Raw genomic sequence first — 22,959 nt, 5'->3', positions numbered from 1 at the left:
AGCCGCACCTACCTCACAAGGTGTCTGCTGTGGAGAGAGGAAGGGAAGGCAATTGTAAGCTGCTTTGAGACACTTTAAAGATAGAAGTCTCCTTTCTTTAGGCCCTGTTATCAGCTGGGAGGTGGTAGAAAGCTGATAGGAAGAAAGTAGATTCCTTTGAAATGTGGTGTTGGAGGAGAGGGTTACGGATACCCTGGACCGCCAAAAAAACAAACCAGTGGGTTTTAGATCAAATCAATCCTGAACTGACCCTAGAAGCTAAAATGACTAAACTGAGGCTGTCATACTTTGGACATATTATGAGAAAACAAAAGTCACTGGAAAAGACAATCATGTTAGGAAAAGTTGAAGGCAGCAGGAAAAGAGGAAGACCCAACAAAAGATGGATTGACTCTATAAAGGAAGCCACGGCCCTCAATTTGCAAGATATGAGCAAGGCTGTCAAAGACAGGACATTTTGGAGGACTTTGATTCATAGGGTCGCCATGAGTCAGAAACGACTTGACGGCACTTCACACACACACACACACACACACACATCAGCTGGTAACTTTTCTGCTCAACATTCTGTGGTTCTTTAGGCATTATTCCGCACAGTCGCCATGATGGTCCCGGATTATGCTCTGATTGGTGAAATTTCACTTTATTCCATGGGATTCCTTGACTCGAGGAGGTAAGCTAAATCTGGTTTGTGTTTCCAGATGATGAATTCTTCTACGTTTAAAAACCTACCTGTCATGCACTATATCCCGGGGTGGGGGAAACAAACAAACAGCAGAACCCCTTTGGGAGTTTGGCTGTGTTCAAGTTCTGCATGTATTTCAATGGTTGAGAGCCAGGGTGGTGTAGTGGTTAAGAGTGATGGACTCTAATCCGGAGAACCGGTTTGATTCCCCGCTCCTCTGCATGAGCGGCGGACTCTTAACCTGGAGAAGCAGATTGGATTCTCTGCTCCTCCACATGAAACCTGCTGGGTCACCATTCTGTCAGAACTCTCTCAGCCCCACCTACCTCACAAGGTGCCTGTTGTGGGGAGAGGAAGGCAAGGCTATCGTAAGCCGCTTTGAGATCAAAGCGTCCAGAGGAGGGAAACCAAGATGGCAAGGGGTCTGGAGACCAAGTCCTATGAGGAAAGGTTGAAGGAGCTGAGTATGTTTAGCTTGAAGAGGGGAAGACTGAGAGGGGATATGATAACCATCTTCAAGTACTTGAAGGACTGTCACATAGAGGAGGGTGCCGAGTTGTTTTCTGTTGTCCGAGAAGGTCGGACCAGAACCAATGGCTTGAAATTAAATCAAAAGAATTTCCGTCTAGACATTAGGAAGAATTTTCTAACAGAGCGGTTCCTCGGTGGAACAGGCTTCCTCGGGAGGTGGGAGGCTCTCCTTCCCTGGAGGTTTTGAAGCAGAGGCTAGATGGCCATCTGTCAGCAATGCTGATTCTGTGACCTTAGGCGGATGATGAGAGGGAGGGCACCTTGGCCATCTTCTGGGCGTGGAGTAGGGGTCACTGGGGTGTGTGTGGGGGAGGTAGTTGTGAAATTCCTGCATTGTGCAGGGGGTTGGACTAGACAACCCTGGTGGTACCTTCCAATTCTGATTCTATGATTTTTATCGTAGATAAAAGTAGGGTATAAAAACCAGCTCTTCTTCTTCAACTTGTACCTGTGCCTCCACATGTGGGTGTGATGTGAGAGGATTCATTGTATGTATCAAATGTCGTGGATGTCATCGTCATCATAGATGCTTCAGAAAGGTCTTCTCTGAATTTAGCCCTTCTGCTACAGCACTACTACTGCACATTTAACCTCAGATAGGATTCACGTTGCCATCTTAAGGCACGCATTTTTATACTTAAAAACAGGTCAGCCAAAGCATAAGAAGCACACTGTGTGTGTGTAAAGTGCCGTCAAGTCACAGCCGACTTATGGCGACCCCTTTTGGGGTTTTCATGGCAAGAGACTAACAGAGGTGGTTTGCCAGCGCCTTCCCCTGCACAGTAACCCTGGTCTTCCTTGGTGATCTCCCATCCAAATACTAACCAGGGCTGACCCTGCTTAGTGTCTGAGATCTGATAAGATCAAGCTAGCCTGGGCCATCCAGGTCAGGGCACAAGAAGCTTTCTAGGGGACACCAAAGAAATGCAAAATCCTAGGAGGATATAGGTATTCTCCTGTTGGTGGCAACCACGTTTCTGGCAGGAAGAACTGAATGAAATTATTCTTGACTGTTCTGTTGGACGCACACTGATTAAACCCTGAACCTCTAGGTTCAGAAACAGTGTACCTCCGAATACCAGCTTCAAGAGTGTGGACAGTGGGGTCTGGTTGTTGCTTTCATACTTTCCTCATGGGCTCCCCAGAAGCATGTGGCGGGCCGTGGGATCCTCGACTAAACAAACATCTAAGTCCGATCCAGCAGAGGAATTCTTGTGTTTTTCAGAATGAAACATTGATGAAGTCTTTTATTTTTGCTAGCCATCGGCAGGGGGGAGAAATTTCAGTAAAGTTTGTAGTACCTGTTTTCAGTTATCGGTGTGATCTTTTCTTGTTAGAGCCCTAGAGCCAGATCCCACAGAACCGCTAAGCTAGCAGCTGCACTTTCCTCTGGCAGAAGGAGAGTTTCCGGGAAGCATGATGCTCTTCCTTCAGTGCCTCCATTTCCCCCTGCTAGCAGTACAGATTTGTGGAATCCATAGACCCAAAAAATCCCCCCATTTCCAATAATTAGTACAACCCAACCACACATACACAAGAGAAAAATCTGTCACGTGTGCTGAGCCAGCCCTGAATATTGACTTGATGACAGGCTTCAGTTTGCAAGACCTGAGCAACGCTTTCAGTGACAGAACGTTTTGGAGGTCAGCGTGGTATGGTGGTTAAGAGCGGTGGTTTGGGGCAGTGGAATCTGATCTGGAGAACCGGGTTTGATTCCCCACTCCTCCACATGAGCAGCGGAGGCTAATCTGGTGAACTAGATTTGTTTCCCTGCTCCTCCACACAAAGCTAGCTGGGTGACCTTGGGCTAGTCACAGCTCTCTCAGCCCCACCTACCTCACAGTGTGTCTGTTGTGGGGAGGGGAAGGGAAGGTGATTGTAAGCCGGTTTGATTCTTCCTTAAGTGGTAGAGAAAGTCGGCATATAAAAACCAACTCTTCTTCTTCTTCTTTGTATAAGCTGACTTGGTTATATCCCTTTTTTTAAAACCGCAGATGTTTTTATCAGTTCACCCCCCCAATGGTATGTAAGATGTAATATGTTCTAATCTTTCACAGCCTTGCCCAAAAAATAGTTGCCACCTACCGCCTTTGCTCTGAGCAGTTATCTTCTCAGCATCACTATGACTACGGAATGCGTGCCGTGAAATCGGTCCTGACAGCAGCGGGGAACTTGAAACTAAAGTACCCGGACGAAAACGAAAGCGTCTTGCTGCTTAGGGCGTTGCTGGATGTCAACTTAGCGAAATTCCTGGCTCAGGATGTCCCCCTGTTTCAGGTAAGATGACAGATCGAGAAATTCAGATAGCTGATGGCGTTAGGCGCTGCCATTCAAATGAAACACGGGGCGATATTGACGAAATGGTTACCTGTAAGGGCATATTGACTTGATAAAGGAACCCTCGGGCAAGACCTGAGCGATGCTTTCAATGAGGGAACATTTTGGAGGTCATTAATTCCGTCATAAATTGGGAGCGACATGATGGCACAGATAACACTAGAGAAAAACCCTGCTGGATTGGATCGAGGGTCCAACTCGTCCGGCAGACCTGTTTCCTCCCGGGGGCAACTGGGTGCCCATAGAAAGGCCTACATGCAAAAGCAAAGGGCGCTTTCGCACATGCCGAATAATGTATGTTCAGTCCACTTTCAGTGCACTTTAATGGTGGTTTGCAAGTGAATTTTGCCATTTCACACTGTTCAAATCCAGCTACAAAGTGCATTGAGCGTAGATTGAAAGTGCATTATTCGGCATGTGTGAAAGCGCCCAAAGACTGTCCTTGCCTTCTAGCAACGGGGATTCAGAGGGCGACTGTCTCTGAACATGGAGGTTCCATTCAGCCATCAGCGATCGTAGCTTGTCATCCCTGAACGTTTTCAAACTATTTTCCCCGCCCTCGTCACTTAAAGTCATCTTAAGCCAGTGACCTTCACTGCATCTTGTGGCAGTGAGCTCTGGAAGTTAGTTATATTTTAGGTGAAGAAGGGTGTCTTTTTGCCTGTCCTGAATTGAAGGCGAGGGTGATCTTGGCTCCAACTCAGTCTACTACCCAACTTTGTTGGTTGCCCTGGAGTGCAGGGATTTTAGAAAAGGGAGAACAAGTTTTCTTTAGCATTCTCCCTCGCCCCATGCATAGATAGATGAGCCTCTTTCATTATGTTCTTCTCTTTGAGAGCCAGCGGGGTGTAGTGGTTAAGAGCGGTGGTTTGGAGCGGTGGAGTCTGATCTGGAGAACCAGGTTTGATTCCCCCACTCCTCCACATGAGCGGCGGAGGCTGATCTGGTGAACTGAATTTGTTTCCCCACTCCTACACACGAAGCCAGCTGGGTGACCTTGGGCAAGTACAGCTCTCTTTGAGCTCTCTCAGCCTCTCCTACCTCACAGGGTGTCTGCTGTGGGGAGGGGGAGGGAAGGTGATTGTAAGCCAGTTTGAGTCTCCCTTAAGTGGTAGAGAAAGTTGGCATATAAAAACCAGCTCCTGCTCTTCTTCTTCCTGCTCCTGCTCTTCTTCTTCTTCCTGCTCCTGCTCTTCTTCTTCTTCTTCTCCTCCTCCTCCTCCTTCTCCTCCTCCTCCTCCTCCTCCTTCTGCTCCTCCTCGTCCTCCTCCTCCTCCTTCTCCTTCGAATCTCAAAAGCCCCAAACCCTTCAGCCTTTTGCTTATTGGGATGATGCTCCTCAGTTGTTCTTGGGGCCTTTTTCCTACACCTTCCCCAGCTCTCCAATATCCTTTTTTTAAAATGGGCAACCCTGAACTGTACACAATATTCCAAATGTGGCTGTGCCATAGATCTGTACAAGGGCATTGTGTCAATGATGTTAGCTATTAGCTAAGAATAATCTCTTCTGCATTAATTTAAAACAGCTTGAAATGCGCTTGTGTACGGCTGTACTCCCAGGAACGCCTCTCTCATTTTTTCCCTGCAAATTGCTTTTCTTGTCTTCTGTCCCACAGGGTATCATATCGGATTTGTTTCCCGGCGTGGTCCTTCCGAAACCAGATTATGAGCGTTTCATACAGGCCCTGAACAACAGTATTAAAAAAATGAATCTTCAGGCAGTTCCATGGTTTATTGGAAAGATTATTCAGGTTATTTTAAAATATATATATATTGCATCTAGGAAACAAACACAGCAGAACTTTCTAATGCTTTACGGCACATAAAAACCAACTCCAACTCCTCCTCCTCCTGCTCCTCCTCCTCCTTCTTCTTCTCCTTCTTCTCCTGCTCCTCCTCCTCCTCCTTCTCCTTTTTCTCCTTCTTCTCCTTCTCCTCCTCCTCCTTCTCCTCCTTCTCCTTTTTCTTCTTCGTACAGATTTATGAAATGATGATGGTGCGTCACGGCTACATGATCGTGGGGGACGCCATGGGGGGCAAGACCAGCGCCTACAAAGTGTTGGCCGCGGGACTCAGCGAACTGAGCCAAGGTAACAACACGTAAAACTAATCCTACCGGAGAGCCTCTTTCTTTAAAAGAGCTCTGGGTTCAGCTTTCCTTTCGTTGAGAAAGATGGTTGCTTCTTCCTGCTGTGGGCTTTGAGTCCTTTGGGTTGCTGGGTATGGAGTGGTGAGGAAATAAAGTGCTGCCAACAAAATAAGTAGATGTGCTTGTTTTGTTGGTGCTGGGCTGCAAAACAGAAGAGAATTTGTATCAGAATTGGAAAACTTTGGATGGCGATTGGGGCAGGAGCTTTGTGTTTTAAAGGTGTTGTCTGACGCACAAAAATTTAATTTGTTTTAAGTTGCTTCGTGTTGTTGCTGTACAAACAGAGAGGCCTGGTCTATTATGGAAAATGTTGTGCAGAAGTACGGGAAGTAGCCCGTGACACGCATGTAATCTCTGATTTGGCGCTGACAAATAGCTTCCAAATGGCCAGGGTCTGTCACGGATTGTCTTCTGTCCAATCAAAGATTAGCCAGCATGGTGTAGTGGTTAAGAGTGGCGGACTCTAATCTGGAGAACTGGGTTTGATTCCCCACTCCTCCGCATGAAGCCTGCTGGGTGACCATGGGCCAGTCACAGTTCTCTCTGAGCCCCACCTACCTCATAAAGTGTCTGTTGTTGGGGAGGGGCAAGGAAGGTGATTGTAAAAAGAAGAACAGTTGGTTTTGATATGCCGACTTTCTCTGCCACTTAAGGGAGACTCAAACCAGCTTACAATCACCTTCCCTTCCCCTCCCCACAACAGAGGTAGGTGAGGCTGAGAGAGCTGTGACTAGCCCAAGGTCACCCAGCTGGCTTCGTGGGTAGGAGTGAGGAAACATCCAGTTCCCCAGATCAGCCTCCGCCACTCATGTGGAGGAAAGGGGAATAAAACCCAATTCTTCAGGTCAGACTCCAGCGCTCCAAACCACTGCTCTTAACCACTATGCCACACTGGTTTGATTCTCCTTAAAGGTAGAGAAAAGCGGTGTATAAAAACCAACTCTTCTTCTCCTCCTCCTCCTCCTCCTTCTTCTTCTCTTCCTCCTTCTCCTCCTCCTCCTTCTTCTCCTCCTCCTTCTCCCTCTCAGACAGTTCCACGGGGGAGTCTGCTGTCGAGTACAGGATCATTAACCCCAAAGCAATCACTATGGGGCAGCTTTACGGGTGTTTCGACCCCGTGAGCCACGAGTGGACCGACGGCATCCTGGCCAACACCTTCCGAGAACAGGCTTGCTCTACAACCGAGGACCGGAAGTGGATTGTCTTCGACGGTCCTGTGGATGCTGTTTGGATAGAGAATATGAACACAGTCCTGGATGATAACAAGAAGGTAGCTGGTCACTTTCTCCACGTCAGTGGTTAGAATGGTGGACTAGGACTTTAGAGGCCCAGGTTCAAATCCCGACTCGGCCATAAAGCTCCCGGAGTAGCCTGGTCTCTGTAACTCTCGTTCGGCGTAGCCTACTTTGCGGGATTGTTGTGGGAGGTTACAAGGGGGATAGCCAGGCACGGCTGCCCCGAGCTCCTGGAGGAAGCATCAGGAGCAAAGGGGGCAGGTGTCCTGCCCCACAGAGAACTGAGCCATAGCCCCTCGACATTTCCATAACTACATAAGAACATAAGAAAGGCCCTGCTGGATCAGAGGCCCATCAAGTCCAGCAGTCTGTTCACACAGTGGCCAACCAGGTGCCTCTAGGAAGTCCACAAACAAGCAGCACCATCCTGTATCCATGCTTACTACATAAATTATATCAGGAATTGATTTCTGTTCAAATGAGATATTGCCTTCATGATTACAGCTTCTCTAAAATCTGCCTTATAAGATGTAGATTTGAGATAGTCCTCTTTTTTGTCAGCTATATGGGTACAAGTTTGAATTCTGTTGTAATAGCAGAACAACAGTTTCAAGCTCTTTGCCAAGTTGTACAAGTGTACAAGTATCTATCTACTCACCCATTAAAAAGATGTAGTAGCTTTAATTAAATGTCCCAGAGGCATTTGGTAGGCCACTGTGTGGGACAAGTTACTGTAGTAGATGGACCATCCTGCCTGTGTTCCAAAGCACCCAATATAATAGGCATGCTCCTCTGATACTAGAGAGAATAGGTATGCCTCATGACTAGTATCAATTTTAACTAATAGCCATGAATACCCCTTTCCTCCATGAACATGTCCACTCCCCTCTTAAAGCCTTCCAAGTTGGCAGCCATCACCACATCCTGGGGCAGGGAGTTCCACAGTTTAACTATGCGTTGTGTGAAAAAATACTTCCTTTTATCTGTTTTGAATCTCTCACCTTCCAGCTTTAGCAAATGACCCCATATTCTAGTATTATGGGAGAGGGAGAAAAGCTCCCTGTCCACTCTCTCCAAACCATGCATCATTTTCTAGACCTCTATCATGTCTCCCCTCAGCCGCCTTTTTTCCAAGCTAAACAGCCCTAAGCGTCTTAACCGCTCCCCATAGGACAGTTGCTCTAGTCCCCTAATCATTTTGGTTGCTGTGCTCTGCTTCCATTTCAGCTCTGTTTAATGAGTGGGGAAATAATTCAGATGAGTGCTCATATGAGCCTGATGTTCGAGCCCGAAGATCTGGAGCAGGCGTCCCCAGCGACTGTCAGCAGGTAATCAGGTGTGCCACTCCTCCCCGGCTGTGCCTTGTAAAATCCAAGTGACTTTGGGTTTGGTCTGGGACGCATTATTCATCTCCATGGCTTCTGCGCAGATCCCATGCGGGACTGCACAGAAGACCACTCAACAAACAACAGTTACAGGTAAGGGCAACTCTGTTTTTCTTTTGCGAAGACAAGTGAACCCCTGCAACAAAAGAAAACCACGTTTATTTCTTCCAGGTGTGGCATGATCTATATGGAGCCCCACCAGCTGGGCTGGAAGCCCCTGAAGGATTCTTACATGAACACGCTGCCATCGAACTTGCAGGGGACTCACATCGAACTGGTGTGCACATTTTTAACATGGCTTGCGTTCCCCACCCCCCACCCCCCAACTTCAGCACCAGCTTTTTAAAAAACACACATTTAATTTCTGAATTGATGGAAGAAAAATTCATCCGATTCCTTTCGTCAAGCACCGGTCCCTGCTAGCGTGGCAACCGTGGTCTTTTGCAACCGTTTTCCCCCCTCTTCGTTTGCAGATCAACGACTTGTTTCTGTGGCTGGTTCAGCCTTCCTTGGATTTCATTCGCCATCACTGCAGGGTCTTTGTACAGACGTCGCCCATCCACTTGGCCTTTACCATGATGAAACTGTACACCTGCTTGCTCGGTAAGGAGCCTGCCCCTAACCTATTACCCCCAGCCCGCCTGGATGTGCCGTAATATGACAAAAAATTACAAATCACAAAATCACGCAAGGTTGGAAGAGACCACAAGGGCCGAGTTCAACCCCCTGCCATGCAGGATCCCACAATCAAAGCACTCCCAACAGATGGCCAGCGCATTCCACTGTCGAACTGCCCTCACTGTCAGGAAGTTCTTCCTAATGTTTAGGTGGAATCACTTTTCTCTTAGTTTAAATCCGTTACTCCATGTCCTAGTCTCTGAATCAACTGAGAACAAGCTAGTTCCCTCCTTGACATGGCATCCCTTCAGATATTTAAACATGGCTATCATGTCACCCCTCAACCTTCTCTTCTCCAGACTAAACAAACCCAGCTTCTTAAGTCTGTCCTCAGGGCATGGATTTCAGACCTTTGACCATTCTGGTTGCCCTCCTCTGGACGTCGAAGTATTGCTAATATTTTCTTATTTGTTTCTTGAGAAAGTTATGGCGGTGTTCTTGGACAAATGCTGCCTTGAGCTGTCTCCATTCTAAAACAGCAAACACAAAATAATCCACAGAAATCTTGACTGATGTTTGTAAACCAGAGGCCGTTTTTCTTCCTTCATTGCCTTCTCACCAAAGTCTCTATTCCCATCTGTGTGGTATCTCAGTGCAAACAAACTTTCCCGGTGTTCCTGCATGCCTTGAATCTAAATTATTCTGCCCTTCCTTGTTTCTGGAAGAAGCGCAAGTATTGGGTTTTGTCATGGCTTTGGCCTGGTCTCGCTTCCCAGGGCCTCTCTGGTGTTTGCGCTTTCAGTTTAGCCCAGCCAAGTACCTGGGCCGTGTTGAGTCTTCAAGCGTGGGAATCCTTATCTCCGTCGTTGCCGGGCAACGCCGGCCCGGGACCCCAGAAGAAGTGCTTATAGTCTAGTAAACTAATGTCAAGCTCAGGTGTCTAACTCTCGATCTATGCAAAGGACTCACTCAGACAAGTGTCGTCTGAAGTAAAACACTTTATTCAAAGACAAGCAGGCTAAGACTAAGACTTGACCGCTCACAGGCATAGCAAAGCAGGCTATACTTTCTCAGGAAAGTTTACTATATACGACAACGACAGAGATAAGGATTCCCACGCTTGAAGACTCAACATGGCCCAGGTGCTTGGCCGGGCTAAACCGAAAGCACAAACGCCAGAGAGGCCCTGGGAAGTGAGACCAGGCCAAAGCCCCGACAGGTTTAAGTTTAGCATCCTGGCCCACTACCAAGCAAATCCCAGAGACGCAGCACCCTTCAAGGCATTTGTGGAGTGATCGATTTAGGCCCTAATTCCACAAAAGCTTAACCACACTAATAAATATACTGAAGCTGGAGGGTGAGAGATTCAAAACAGATAAAAGGAAGTGTTTCTTCACACAAGGCATAGTTAAATTGTGGAACGCCCTGACCCAGGATGTGGGGATGGCTGCCAACATGGAAGGCTAAGAGAGGAGTGGGCATGTTTATGGAGGAGAGGGCTATCCATGGCTACTAGTCACAATGGATACTAGTAATGATGCATATCTATCCTCTCCAGGATCAGAGGAGCAGGCCTATTCTATTTGGTGCTTTGGAACACAGGCAGGAGAATGCTGCTGCAGTTGTCTTGTTTGCGGGCTTCCTAGAGGCACCTGGTTGGCCACTGCGTGAACAGACTGCTGGACTTGATAGACCTTGGTCTGATCCAGCAGGGCCTTTCTTGTATTCTTATCAAACCCTTGATGCTTTTGAGGCTCTATGATAATTCCAAGGAGTACAGAGGAGTAAGTCTCTTGTCAGTCACACACCACAAATAGTTTTTTTCTCTTTTTGTTCCTGAGCTGCAGAATATTTTATCAACTGAAATTCAGTTTAATCAGTGATAGTTTTTAACTGGTGTCAGTACCAAACAGCCATATGAACCAACTAGAATCTCCATCTTGGTGGCCTTAATTGGGCAAAAAGGCAGGACATAAATTTTGTGAGTGAATGAATGAATGTATGAATGAACTAATGAAGGAATGAGTGGATGGATGGATGGATGGATGGATGGATGGATGGATGAATGAATGAGTGGATGGATGGATGGATGGATGGATGGATGGATGGATGGATGGATGAAAGTGTCTGTATCTTCCCTGTGTCACATGTTTGAAACGATTGGCATTTTGCATTGGGAGTGTGATCCGAAATGTGATTTTAAAATCTCAGGAATAAATAATTATCTTGGGCTTGTAAATGTAGATCTACGCCTTTCGTTGGGGCGTGCATTTATCATCCCTTGACGTTTTTCCATTCTAGATGAAATAAACCAATCGGGCGAAGAAGAAGGAGAGACCATGTCCAGTCAGCAGATCTTTTTGTGGCTTCAGGGGCTCTTCCTTTTCGCCTTGGTCTGGACTGTCGCGGGTACCATCAACACCGAGGGCAGGAAGAAGTTCGACCTCTTTTTCCGAAATATCTTAATGGGAGCGGACGACAACAACCCCCGCCCCAAAAGTGTGAAGTTAACCAAGAACAATATATTTCCAGAAAGAGGTGTGTTTACACAATGGGCCGAGGTGCTTTTAAAAACTGGATGTAATGTATACAGTGGGGGGGGAAATCATCTCTTTGGTTTGGGCAGAGCTGGATTCGAGTCCGGTAGCTCCTTAGAGACTAAGAAGATTTTCAAGGTATAAGCTTTTGTGAGTCACAGCTCCCTTGGTCATATACCAGAGCTTCGACTTGCTAAACCTTATACCCTGAAAATCTCGTAGGTCTCTAAGGTCCTATGGTTGATGGTTGATGGTCCTACTTGATGGGCCTTGGTCTGATCCAGCAGGGCCTTTCTTATGTTCTTATGTTTTTATGAGCAGTGAAGAAAGCTGATAGGAAGAAAATAGATTCCTTTGAAATGTGGTGTTGGAGGAGAGCGTTACGGATTCCGTGGACTGCCAAAAAAAACAAATCAGTGGGTTATAGATCAAATCAAGCCTGAACTGACACTAGAAGCTAAAATGACTAAACTGAGGCTGTCGTATTTTGGTCACGTCATGAGATGACAAGAGTCACTGGAAAAGACAGTCATGCTAGGATATGTTGAGGGCAGCAGGAAAAGAGGAAGACCCAACAAGAGATGGATGGACTCAATAAAGGAAGCCACAGTCTTCAATTTGCAAGATCTGAGCAAGGCTGTCAAAGATAGAACATTTTGGAGGACTTTCATTCATAGGGTTGCCATGAGTCGGAAGCGACTTGACGGCACTTAACACACACACACACATATTATTTTGGGTGCTGTGGAACACAGGCAGGATGGTGCTGCTGCAGTCGTCTTGTTTGTGGGCTTCCTAGAGGCACCTGGTTGGCCGCTGTGTGAACAGACTGCTGGACTTGATGGGCCTTGGTCTGATCCAGCAGGGCCTTTCTTATGTTCTTATGTTACTGTTCTTGAGTCTAATTCTTCTGCTGCCGGCCAACATGGCTACCCTCTGAAACTTGCTTTAGGCCGAGGTGTGTGAAACATACGGGCCCCATCCAGCCCCTTGAGAGCTCTTATCCCACCTGCGAGCCAGCTGAGACAGCTATTCCCCCCCCACCCACCCAGTCCCAAACTGGGCTGGTGAGGCATGGCCAGGCCCAACCAAGTCACATTTATGTCCTATCCGGCCCTCGTAACAAATGAGTTTGACCCCCCTGCTTTAGGCAGTAGCTGTTTCATTGACCCCAGAGATGAGGAAAGGGGCTCAGTTCATTTCCCGCGGCACGGCCATGCTTTACCTTTCGAGCTGCTTGCAGGAGGAGGTCCAGAGCCCGGCTAAAAGGCCCCTGAGAAAAAGACTGGTCTCCTGAAGGTCTTACTACCAGTCACCAGTACTGAATAGGTGGTCCAGCTACGGGGTGCAACTTTCTCCCAGCTCAGCCACCCACCCACCCGGTCAGGAAGAGGCGGAAGCAGTACAGCCAGGAGAGGAGGGGCAAGGCTGTTTATCTGCATTCGATTCATTGGCAGGCTACGGATGCACATACAGGGTTTACCCAAAAGACGTTGACTGTAAGATGCTCCCCACAAAAGGTTATAGACTACAGGTTACTGTACATACCTGTTGTGTGCAAATTTAAGGTGGATCCCCTGTTTTACTTGATGGGCCACGTATGACGGCACATGCAGGGAAAAAAGCCCTCCTAATCTTCCATTTAGGTAAATGGTGTGTGTGTAAAGTGCCTTCAAATTGCAGCCAAGTTATGGTGTCCCCTTATGGGGTTTTCAAGGCAAGAGACTAACAGAGGTGGTTTGCCAGTGCCTTCATCTGCACAGCGACCCTGGTATTCCTTGGTGGTCTCCCATTCAAATACTAACCAGGGCCGACCCTGCTTAGCTTCTGAGATCTGATGAGATCAGGCTAGCCTGGGCCATCCGGGTCAGGGCTCAGTTAAATGGTACATTTTGAAAAAAAGGCTCATGGGCTCCATTTTTACGCTTGGAATTCCTTCCATATTGTCTTGCAGAGATTCTGAATCTCAATAGGCAGATAGGTAATTCAGCAACCTGAGATTATTTCTTTTTTTCTTTTTTTTTAAGTTTTTATTGTGTTTTAAGGAATACAGAAGGGAAAGAAGGGGAAGGGGGAAAGATTTGCATCCGTTTGCAGTAAACGTTATTGTCTCAATCAATAATATACACACATAGTACCAAGATTATACTTACTACTGCCGATTCAGAATATTAGTTTCTATTCTATTTTTGCTCAATACAAAAGTAATCGGATATATTTTTATGCATATTAGACAGCCGGTCTAAATAAGATAGTATTAAAGATAAACCATGGTCAATTTCTCTAAAAATAATCATTGTTAAGGTGTTTATACATAAAGAGAACTTTTGCTCACATAAAAAGGAGAAATATTAAGCTAGAGTTAAATATTTGAAGACATATAGATATACCATGGTAACCATTTCTCATTAAATTGCTCGACGTTTTGCGTGTCGTCTAAGTTCATCAAGTAAGTCATCTTAGCCATATTTGCATATTCCATCATCTTTTCTTTTTATTTGTCTATTTCTGGTAGAGATTATTTCGATCGACCTGTTAGGGTAGGAAAATATTAGGAGAAACATATCCGAGCGTTATAATTTAGGCAGGACGCAGAGCCATTTCGCCAGTTTCGATGTGGCTTTCCCCTTTGGCTTTCCTTCCTCAGGGACCATCTTTGACTTCTATTTTCATAAGCAAGCCAGCGGGCAGTGGAACATGTGGACGGAGTACATCACGAAGGAGGAGCAGACTATCGCGGCTGGGACAAAGGTAAGACGTTCGAAGAGCTTGGTGAAGAAAGGCATGGCAGCCCTTGACCTCCCTGGGCTCACAAAAGGAGGGATGGAAGACGCTGCGCAGAAGATGTTTATCATGTAGTGTTTTGGGTGGAATATACTGTACCAACTTGGCTGGCCGCCCGTCGGTTCCTGGGCCCAGTTCAAAGCGTTGCTGCTGTTCAGGTTCCGAAGCCCGGCCTAAATGGTTTGAACAGCTAGATTTGAGTCCAGAAGCACCTTAGAGGCCAGCAAGGTTTTCAGGGTAATGAGTTTTCATTGAGTGGTAAAATGAAAACTCATACCCTGAAATTTTTTTTACCCCTCAATTAATTAACTAGCAGATTTTTGAAAACCTCAATCGAACTGAGACTCTGCCCTTGTGGAAAGGCAAAGACAGAAACACTTACCCATTTTTTATTCAGTTATGATTTATATTCTTCTATAAGATCTTCTTTGATGACTCCATTGATTTCACACTTTCCTGTTATGTTCTCATGACCTTAATCTATCTGCTGCCTGGTAATGATAAGGCTGTTACTGTCAGGTAGAAATCTGTAGTTGAAGGTATGCCAAAAGCTATAATCAGGTTACGCCTAAATTCTCATTTGCATACAGGTGCTCTTTTTGCACTGGAACTAGTATGAGTTTTTCATCTTATGCTCCAAAAATCTTGTTGGACTCTAAGATACCACTGGACTCAAATATAGCTGATCTACTTCATGCCAACATGGCTATTCTCGGAAACCAAATGTTAGATCATTCTTTCCCCCCCCAATATTTTTTATTTTTCCATTATTAATTGGGTATACAGGAAAAGAAAAAGGGAATGGGAAAGTAATATTGATTAGATGTCATTTTGTTAACATTTAAGGATATCTACCCCTCTATTAGGTGTAGTATATTGTTCCATATTATTGCCATCTAACATGTAACTGTTCTTATCTAGCTAATGACTTGAGTTATTTAAGTCATTTTATCTGGTGATTTTTATATATTCATAAAACGATTTCCATATCTCTTGATTTTTATCTTGTGTGTTGTCTTTCATATGTTCCGTTAATTGTGCCATCGTTATGTATTCTAGAGATTTGTCTATCCATGTTTGTATGTTTGGGATCTTATCTGTTTTCCAAAGTGATGCCAATATCACTCTCGCTGCCATTACAAGGTATTTTGTTATGACCTGTTGATCCTCGTTCATAGTGTCTGGTGTTTTATTTAGTAGGAAAAGTTTGGGGTCGTATTTTACGCTTTGTCCCAGGATGCCTTCCAAATTCATGCGGATTTTTTTCCAAATGTTAGATCATTCTTGAGGCCCTGTTGTGTTTCCATCTTTCTCTCTCTCCAATTGTTATCCAGCATCTTAGAAGTCTGCCTGCTTTCTTCATTGCCTGCCTTTTGGTGAGCGGGCAAAAAACAGTGGCCATTTATGCTTGGTAATTAGCAGCACGTTCCAGGCTGAAGTGCCCCACATATTTTTTTTGAGTTTTTCACGCTGAACTGGCGCATATCTGCTTCACATTTCTTAAGAGCCCTTTGAGCGCGACCTTTTGTGTTTGCTCCGCCCCTGCCTCGAAGAATCCCCTCAAGGAAGCATGCAGAATCACAGCAGTGCATTAACTATGCAAACAGCAATTGCTAATGGCTGTGCAAAGTGAAGGAACGAAGGAGCAGGTGAATGGGGTGTGTGGAATTTCTCCTTTTGCATCGGGACCGTGAATAGGCATTTTAAAGGTCAAGTTTTTAAAAGGAGCTTTGAGCGTGCATCAAAATTGACTCTTCATAAATGGCCAGTGTTTGTTGACATTAATCTTCTCTTCCTGATGCTTCCATTTATGCTGAGGTGATGCTGAAGTTCAGTGTGGTTTTGGATCAGTTTAACCATTTTCGTTTCGTAATGTATTTTGGTTTATTATATTATTAATATATAGCCGGAGGGTTAGCCACCTCGAAGATCTTTTGCCGAGCGAAAGACAGGAGATAAATATCTTAAGTAAATAACGAATGGGGCATTTCTCCGGTTTCAGATAGACCAGTTTCTCAAAAGTACATGTCCTATCCTGACCCATCTTCCCAACAGGTCTCTGAACTTATCATCCCGACCATGGAAACAGCCAGGCAGACTTTTTTCCTGAAAACCTACGTGGAACATAACATCCCCATGCTGTTTGTGGGACCCACCGGCACGGGGAAATCGGCCATCACGAACAGTTTTCTGGTCCAGCTCCCAAAGACCAAATACATCCCGAATGTCATCAATTTCTCAGCCAGAACCTCAGCGAACCAGACCCAGGATATCATTATGTCGAAGCTGGACAGGAGGAGAAAGGGACTTTTTGGGCCTCCGGTGGGGAAGAAAGCCATTGTGTTTGTGGGTAAGATGTATCTCGCTGTTTATCTCAGTATCTGCTACACTTCCTCCAGGCAGCGTACACGGTTCTCCCATCTTCTGTCTTATCCTCACAGCAACCCTGTGAGGTGGGCTAGGCTGATAGAGAATGTGACTGGCCATCCAGAAAACTTCATGGCTTTCCCAGATCCTGGTCTGACTCTCGAGCCACTACACCACGGTGGCTGTTGTGTCTCGTACATTCTCATATGAACACATGGAGCTGCCTTCTACTGAGTCAGACCCTTGGTCCATCCAAGTCAGGATTGTCTACTCAGACTAACAGGGGCTCTCCAGGGTCTCAGGCGGAGGTCTTTCCCATCACCTACTTGCCTAGACCCTTTAACTGGAGATGCCGGGGATTGAACCTGGGACCTTCTGCATGCCAAGCAGAGGCCCCACCACTGAGCCACAGCCCCTCCCCACAACATAAGTAAAGCCATGAACACAGGAAGCTGCCTTCTACTGAATCAAACCCTCGGCCCATCCGAGCCAGTATTGTCTACTCACCGGCAGCGGCTCTCCAGGGTCTCAGGCAGAGGTCTTTCACATCACCTACTTGCCTAGTCCCTTTAACTGGAGATGCCAGGGATTGAACCTGGGGCCTTCTGCATGCCAAGCAGAGGCTCTACCACTGAGCCATAGCCCCTTCCCATGGCTCTCCGGGGTCTCAGGCAGAGGCCTTTCATACCACCTACTTGCCTAGTCCCTTTAAGTGGAGACGCTGGGGATTGAACCTGGGACCTTCTGCATGCCAAGCAGAGGCTCTGCCACTGAGCCACAGCCCCTCCCCTAATTACTGTGAACAATGACACACCCTTCCCTGGCGGTGCTGGGCAGTACATGCAGCCTGAAGCATGAGTGACAGAGCCCTTGCAAGCAAGGGGAGGTGAAGGGAGTGTATGTGAGCGATAGGGGAGATCTGTGGGCAGGGGTTCCTGCCAGTGGGCCCCACCAGAAGCCCTGGGTCCCAGCACATGCCCCACCTCAGGGTGTGCTGACGCTGGCCCCGCCTGCTGCTGTATTTTGGTGAGGAGTTTGGGGTTAGCATCCCGTGCCTTCAGAAAACAAATGCACAACCTCTCGTTATTCTTCCTCAGACGACTTAAACATGCCGGCAAAGGAGGTCTACGGAGCTCAGCCGCCCATCGAGATCCTCAGGCAATGGATCGATCATGGCCATTGGTATGACAAGAAGGACACGTCGAGGCTGGACATAGTTGACCTCCTGATTGTGGCAGCGATGGGACCTCCGGGCGGCGGCAGGAACGATATTACGGGTACGACGTAGTTGTGGGCCCTTACAGGGCACCGTAGATTGTAGCTTAGTCAGCTGGTTAAGTCCCCCAGGGTAAGCCCTGGCTGTGATCCTGAAATTAATTACGAGATCCTAAATCCCTTTGGATTTCTGTTAAAACGTACAATTTGATCAACGAGGGTTCCACCATTGCCATCAGGAGATTGCTGGCTGCATTCGGCCTGCCTGAACACTCCAGAGGAATCTGAAGCTGGCTTTTCAGAATTCTCATGACCTGTAAAGGTGCTTTGCGCAACTAAACCAATGTCAAGCAACATGTCCTGCCCATTGTAGCTTCTAAACCAAATTAAGAACTGCTGAACAGCTGGATGACTTAACTTTGCATGTATCCATGAGAGCCAGCGTGGTGTAGTGGTTAAGAGTGGTGGAGCGGCAGAGGCTAATCTGGTGAACCGGGTTGGTTTCCCCACTCCTCCACATAAGGCCAGCTGGGTGACCTGGGGCTAGTCACTCTCTCAGCCCCACCTACCTCACAGGGTTTCTGTTTTGGGGAGGGGAAGGGGATTGTAAGCCAGTTTGATTCTTCCTTAAGTGGTAGAGAAAGTCAGTATATAAAAGCCAACTCTTCTTCTTCATCATCCATAAGCAGGCCTGTGGACTCCTTTTAGAATGGGGTTCTCCTGTTGAAATCTGAAATGGAATCGTAAGTTAGTGTAATAGGGTGAGATGGTGACGAATCTGTGATCAGATCTCCCACTTAAAAAAACAACTACAACTTAAAGCGACGGGTGGGGGGGAAGAGGAGATTCTGAGAGGAGTTATGCAGTGAACCCTTTTTCCTTGTGCCGTTTTCCTGATCTTCATCACCTCCTTGAAGCTGCTGCTATGGTACTTATATGTGTCTTGGAACGAATAGCAGCTCTGGGAGAGTGGAGGGGGGAATTTGATCAGGGAAATGGCAGTGGTGGGAAGGGTGAAGTGTATTTTCTGCCCACACTGTGTCCTCAGTCAAATCCCCAGCCCTGTTACCTGTGAGTTTTTGTTTTTAAATCCATTATTGAATCCCCTGCCATCTTGTCTAGTTGAAGTGGGGAGCGGGGGGGCAGCAGACTGCAAATATCCTCAGTTGTAGCGGTTCCCCTTTGGGTAGCCATGCAAGCAAACGACCCCCCCCCCCATTGCAACCCAGTTCCAAATACAGATCGCCTCCTTTAGCAAAAGGATCTCCGGTCTCCCAAAAACAAAACAAAAAAACATTCTGTGAGTGTGCCGAAAGAAAAGCATCTCCCTCTCCCATAATACTAGAACACTGGGTCATCTGTTGAAGCTGGAGGGTGACAGATTCAAAACAGATAAAAGGAAGTATTTTTTCACACAATGCATAGTTAAATTGTGGAGTTCCCTGCCCCAGGATGTGGTGATGGCTGCCAGCTTGGAGGGCTTTAAGAGGGGAGTGGACACATTCATGGAGGAGAGGGGTATTCATGGCTACTAGTTAAAATGGATACTAGTCATGCTGCATACCGATTCTCTCTAGTATCAGAGGAGCATGCCTATTATTTTGGGTGCAGTGGAACACAGGCAGGATGGTGCTGCTGCAGTCATCTTGTTTGTGGCTTCCTAGAGGCACCTGGTTGGCCACTGTGTTAACAGTCTGCTGTACTTGGTGGGCCTTGGCCTGATCCAGCAGGGCCTCTCTTATGCTCTTATGTTCTTATCCCGGGCTGAGCCGCCTTCTGTCTCCAAACAGCCCGTTTCACACGGCACTTGAACATCGTTTCCATCAGCGCCTTTGACGACGAGATTCTGACCAAGATTTTCACGTCGATTGCCGACTGGCACTTCGGCAAAGGATTCGACGTCTCATTCTTAAGGTGAGCGCTGGTCCGGGCGTCCTCCCTCGCCCCAAAGATACTGGGATTTCGCAGAGCTGGAAAAGAGGCAGAGGGAAGGACGGCCGGAAGGATCAGGGCAGGGAGCAGCTTCCCCTGGAGGCAGAGCTCAGGGGGACTCTGATCTGGAGGACCGGGTTTGATTCCACACTCCTCCACATGAGCGGCGGAGGCTAATCTGGTGAACTGGATTTGTTTCCCCAACTCCTACACACGAAGCCAGCTGGGTGACCTTGGGCAAGTCACAGCTCTCTTAGAGCTCTCTCAGCCCCACCTACCTCATAGGGTGTCTGTTGTGGGGAGGGGAAGGGAAGGGGATTTTAAGCCGGTTTGAGTCTCCCTTGAGTGGTAGAGAAAGTCGGCATATAAAAACCAACTCTTCTTCTCTTCTTTTCCATTTGCTATTGAAAAGAAGAACAAAGGTCCACCCAACCAAAGGCTTTATATATAAACTTCTCCTCCTCCTCCTCCTCTTCTTCTTCTTCCTCCTCCTCCTCCACCACCACCACCCCCACCCCCACCACCGTGGCTTTCCAGTTTGGAAAAAAATACAACGTTCCATCATGGCGGGAGTGGAGGCCGAGATAGAATGTTATCAAATGATGCATGGAGTGGAGAAAGACAACCCTTTTCTCTATTTACCATAATACTAGAACTCACTGGCACTCAGTTAAGTGGGAAGTGTCAGACAAATATGGGCCGTACCCAGATGTAAGTCCAGTGGCATCTCAGAGACTGACAAGATTTGTGGCGTATGAGCTTTTGAGAGTCTCAAAGCTTCCTTTGTCAGAATCTGACGAAGAGAGCTTTGACTGTCGAAAGGTCATGCCCCGAAAATCTTGTTGGTCACTAAGGTACTAGTGGGACTCAATCCAGCTGTTTTACTGAAGAATACGTCTACCCTCTGGAACCGTGATCCCTACCCAGAGGTTGTAGTGAAGGACAGAAATGAAGAGCTGCTTGTGATGAAAGGAAATGAGTGGATGGTATGGGGGAGTCTGAGCTGACAGGTGTACAAATCCTGTGTGATGGAGTGGTTAAGAGCGGTGGTTTGGAGCGGTGGACTCTAATCTGGAGCACCGGGTTCAATTTCCCACTCCTCCACATCAACAGCAGTCTCTAATCTGGTGAACCAGGTTGGTTTCCCCACTCCTCCACGTGAAGCCTGCTGGGTGATCTTGGGCTAGTCGCAGTTCTCTCAGAGCTCTCTCAGCCCCACCTACCTCACAAGGTGCCTGTTGTGGGGAAAGGCAAGGAAGGCAATTGTAAGCCACTTTGAGGCTCCTTAATGGTAGAGAAAAATCAGGGTATAAAAACAAACTGTTCAGGTGAGACGGGTGAATAGGTGAGACTCTGGTGGTCCAAGGAAGGTTTTGGGAAGGGGTTTGCAGGAGGGCGTGGGAGCATGTGGTTGGACAGGTGGAGTTGGAGAGGGGGAAGTGGGAACAGCGAGGCGGTCTGAGAGGGAGGAGAGAGCAGGGCCTCATAGCCCCATTTCAACACGTGTTTTTCTTCTGAAAGGCTCGGCAAAATGATGGTCCAGGCGACGATGAATATTTACAAGCTGGCTGTGGAAAACTTCCTCCCGACTCCTTCCAAGTCGCACTACGTCTTCAACCTGCGCGACTTCTCCCGCGTGATCCGAGGCGTGCTGCTGTGTCCCCACACTCACTTGCAGGTGGGGTGGCCCTTCAAAAGTCTCGGGGCGCAGGAGGGCTGGAAACCTCTTTCTGCTTGAGAGGTGCAAGCATTTCTTTGAGGGAAAGAGGCAGCCTCGTTTTTGACCATACGTTCACCTGTCTGGGCTGTGACAAGAAGAATAATCAGTCTGGTTGAGAAGTTTTTAAAAAATGTTGCCGTCAAGTCACAGCTGACTTCTGGTGACCCCGTAGTGTTTTCAAGGCAAGAGACGTTTGGAGGTGGTTTGCCATTGCCTGCCTCTGTGTCACGACCCTGGTATTCATAGAATCATAGAGTTGGAAGGGACCACCAGGATCATCTAGTCTGTACTGGCTGGGTAGGCAGGCAGGGCTGCGGCTGCAGGACGGGTCAGGGAGAGCTGAGGGAGCGTGCTGCAGGTCGCTGAGGGGGAGGAAACTGAAGCTGCTGCTGCTTTTGCAGCCAGCTGGCTGCACCGGGTGAAAGAGATAGCGTCGTTGAGTAGGCAGTCCGTAGTTCTAAGTCCAGGCCAAAGTCAAAAGCAGGCAGGGCAATCCGAAGTGGAGTGTCTGATGCCAGAGATCAGTAAGTTGCTTCCACAAATCGCGTCTGTCTTCCTGTTCCATGAAACAGGCCGGTTTCCAGAACGAGGCGGGTATGGCAATTAATCACTGTCCTCCTTTTCTGCAGCTGTTAACTCTCGCTGCCTCACTTGGAGGCATGCTGATCTGCTTCGGTCACTCATTAGCTGCCTAATCTTAGTCACAGTGAAGTTAAAATACTACAGGAAATTTAGGACAATCCAGATCAAACTTCTGCAGAAGACAAGGCAATGTGGCTTGCCTTCCCTGCAAGTCAGGATCTCATGGCAATTGAGTGCAGCGTGGCCCGTTTTGTGTCTGACTCTGGAGTATCAAATCCCGGCAAAATCCCCCCCCCCCCCGTTTTTTCAACAGGATGGAGAGAAACTAATCAGGCTGTGGATTCACGAAGTTTATCGCGTCTTCTACGACCGCTTAATCGATGCAGAAGACAGACAGGTGTTCTTTAACATGGTGAAAGAGACAACTTCTAACTGCTTCAAGCAGAGCGTTGAAAAGGTATGTTGGGCTTCGAGCAGAGAGTTGTTTAGATACATGGGGAGTAGCTACCACATATGCAGGGTAATTTGAAATCTCCGGGTTTTGATAATCTTCCACAGGGTTTCCACACTTCAGGTACAATAGCAACATGCTCCCCTACTTTCCCAAGCAGTGAGAAATTCCAGAAATGGTACCCATATCAAATACACATCCCATTATGTCTTTATCGTTTCTTTTTGCCGTCAAGTCACAGCTGACTTATGGCGACCCCGTCAGGTTTTCGAGGCAAGAGACGTTCAGAGGTGGTTTGCCATTGCCTGTCTCTGCGGCACAACCCTGGACTTCCTTGGTGGTCTCACACCCAAGTATTAACCAGGGCCGACCCTGCTTCGCCTCTGAGATCTGACAAAATTGGGCAAGCCAGGGCCATCCAGGTCAGGGCG

The 22,959-nt window shown here is 47.3% G+C and overlaps 1 protein-coding gene across 1 annotated transcript in view; it reads left to right on the top strand.

The window, feature by feature from the left end:
• Nucleotides 1-22,959, top strand: part of DNAH3 (dynein axonemal heavy chain 3) — a 112,635-nt gene that overhangs the window by 58,223 nt on the left and 31,453 nt on the right. The window contains exons 31-45 of the mRNA XM_056866607.1: nt 582-673; nt 3,274-3,493; nt 5,170-5,304; nt 5,532-5,643; nt 6,731-6,972; nt 8,165-8,265; nt 8,494-8,599; nt 8,796-8,925; nt 11,242-11,478; nt 14,125-14,228; nt 16,317-16,611; nt 17,726-17,905; nt 19,634-19,757; nt 21,297-21,453; nt 22,391-22,534. Of these exons, the coding sequence (XP_056722585.1) occupies nt 582-673; nt 3,274-3,493; nt 5,170-5,304; nt 5,532-5,643; nt 6,731-6,972; nt 8,165-8,265; nt 8,494-8,599; nt 8,796-8,925; nt 11,242-11,478; nt 14,125-14,228; nt 16,317-16,611; nt 17,726-17,905; nt 19,634-19,757; nt 21,297-21,453; nt 22,391-22,534 (2,379 nt within the window). The remainder of the gene's footprint in view (nt 1-581; nt 674-3,273; nt 3,494-5,169; nt 5,305-5,531; nt 5,644-6,730; nt 6,973-8,164; nt 8,266-8,493; nt 8,600-8,795; nt 8,926-11,241; nt 11,479-14,124; nt 14,229-16,316; nt 16,612-17,725; nt 17,906-19,633; nt 19,758-21,296; nt 21,454-22,390; nt 22,535-22,959) is intronic.

The sequence above is a fragment of the Euleptes europaea genome, chromosome 21 (assembly GCF_029931775.1).
Source record: "Euleptes europaea isolate rEulEur1 chromosome 21, rEulEur1.hap1, whole genome shotgun sequence".
Lineage (NCBI taxonomy): Eukaryota > Metazoa > Chordata > Lepidosauria > Squamata > Sphaerodactylidae > Euleptes > Euleptes europaea.
The sequence above is the reverse complement of the archived record's forward strand: the minus strand, read 5'-3'. Positions and strand labels throughout refer to the sequence as shown.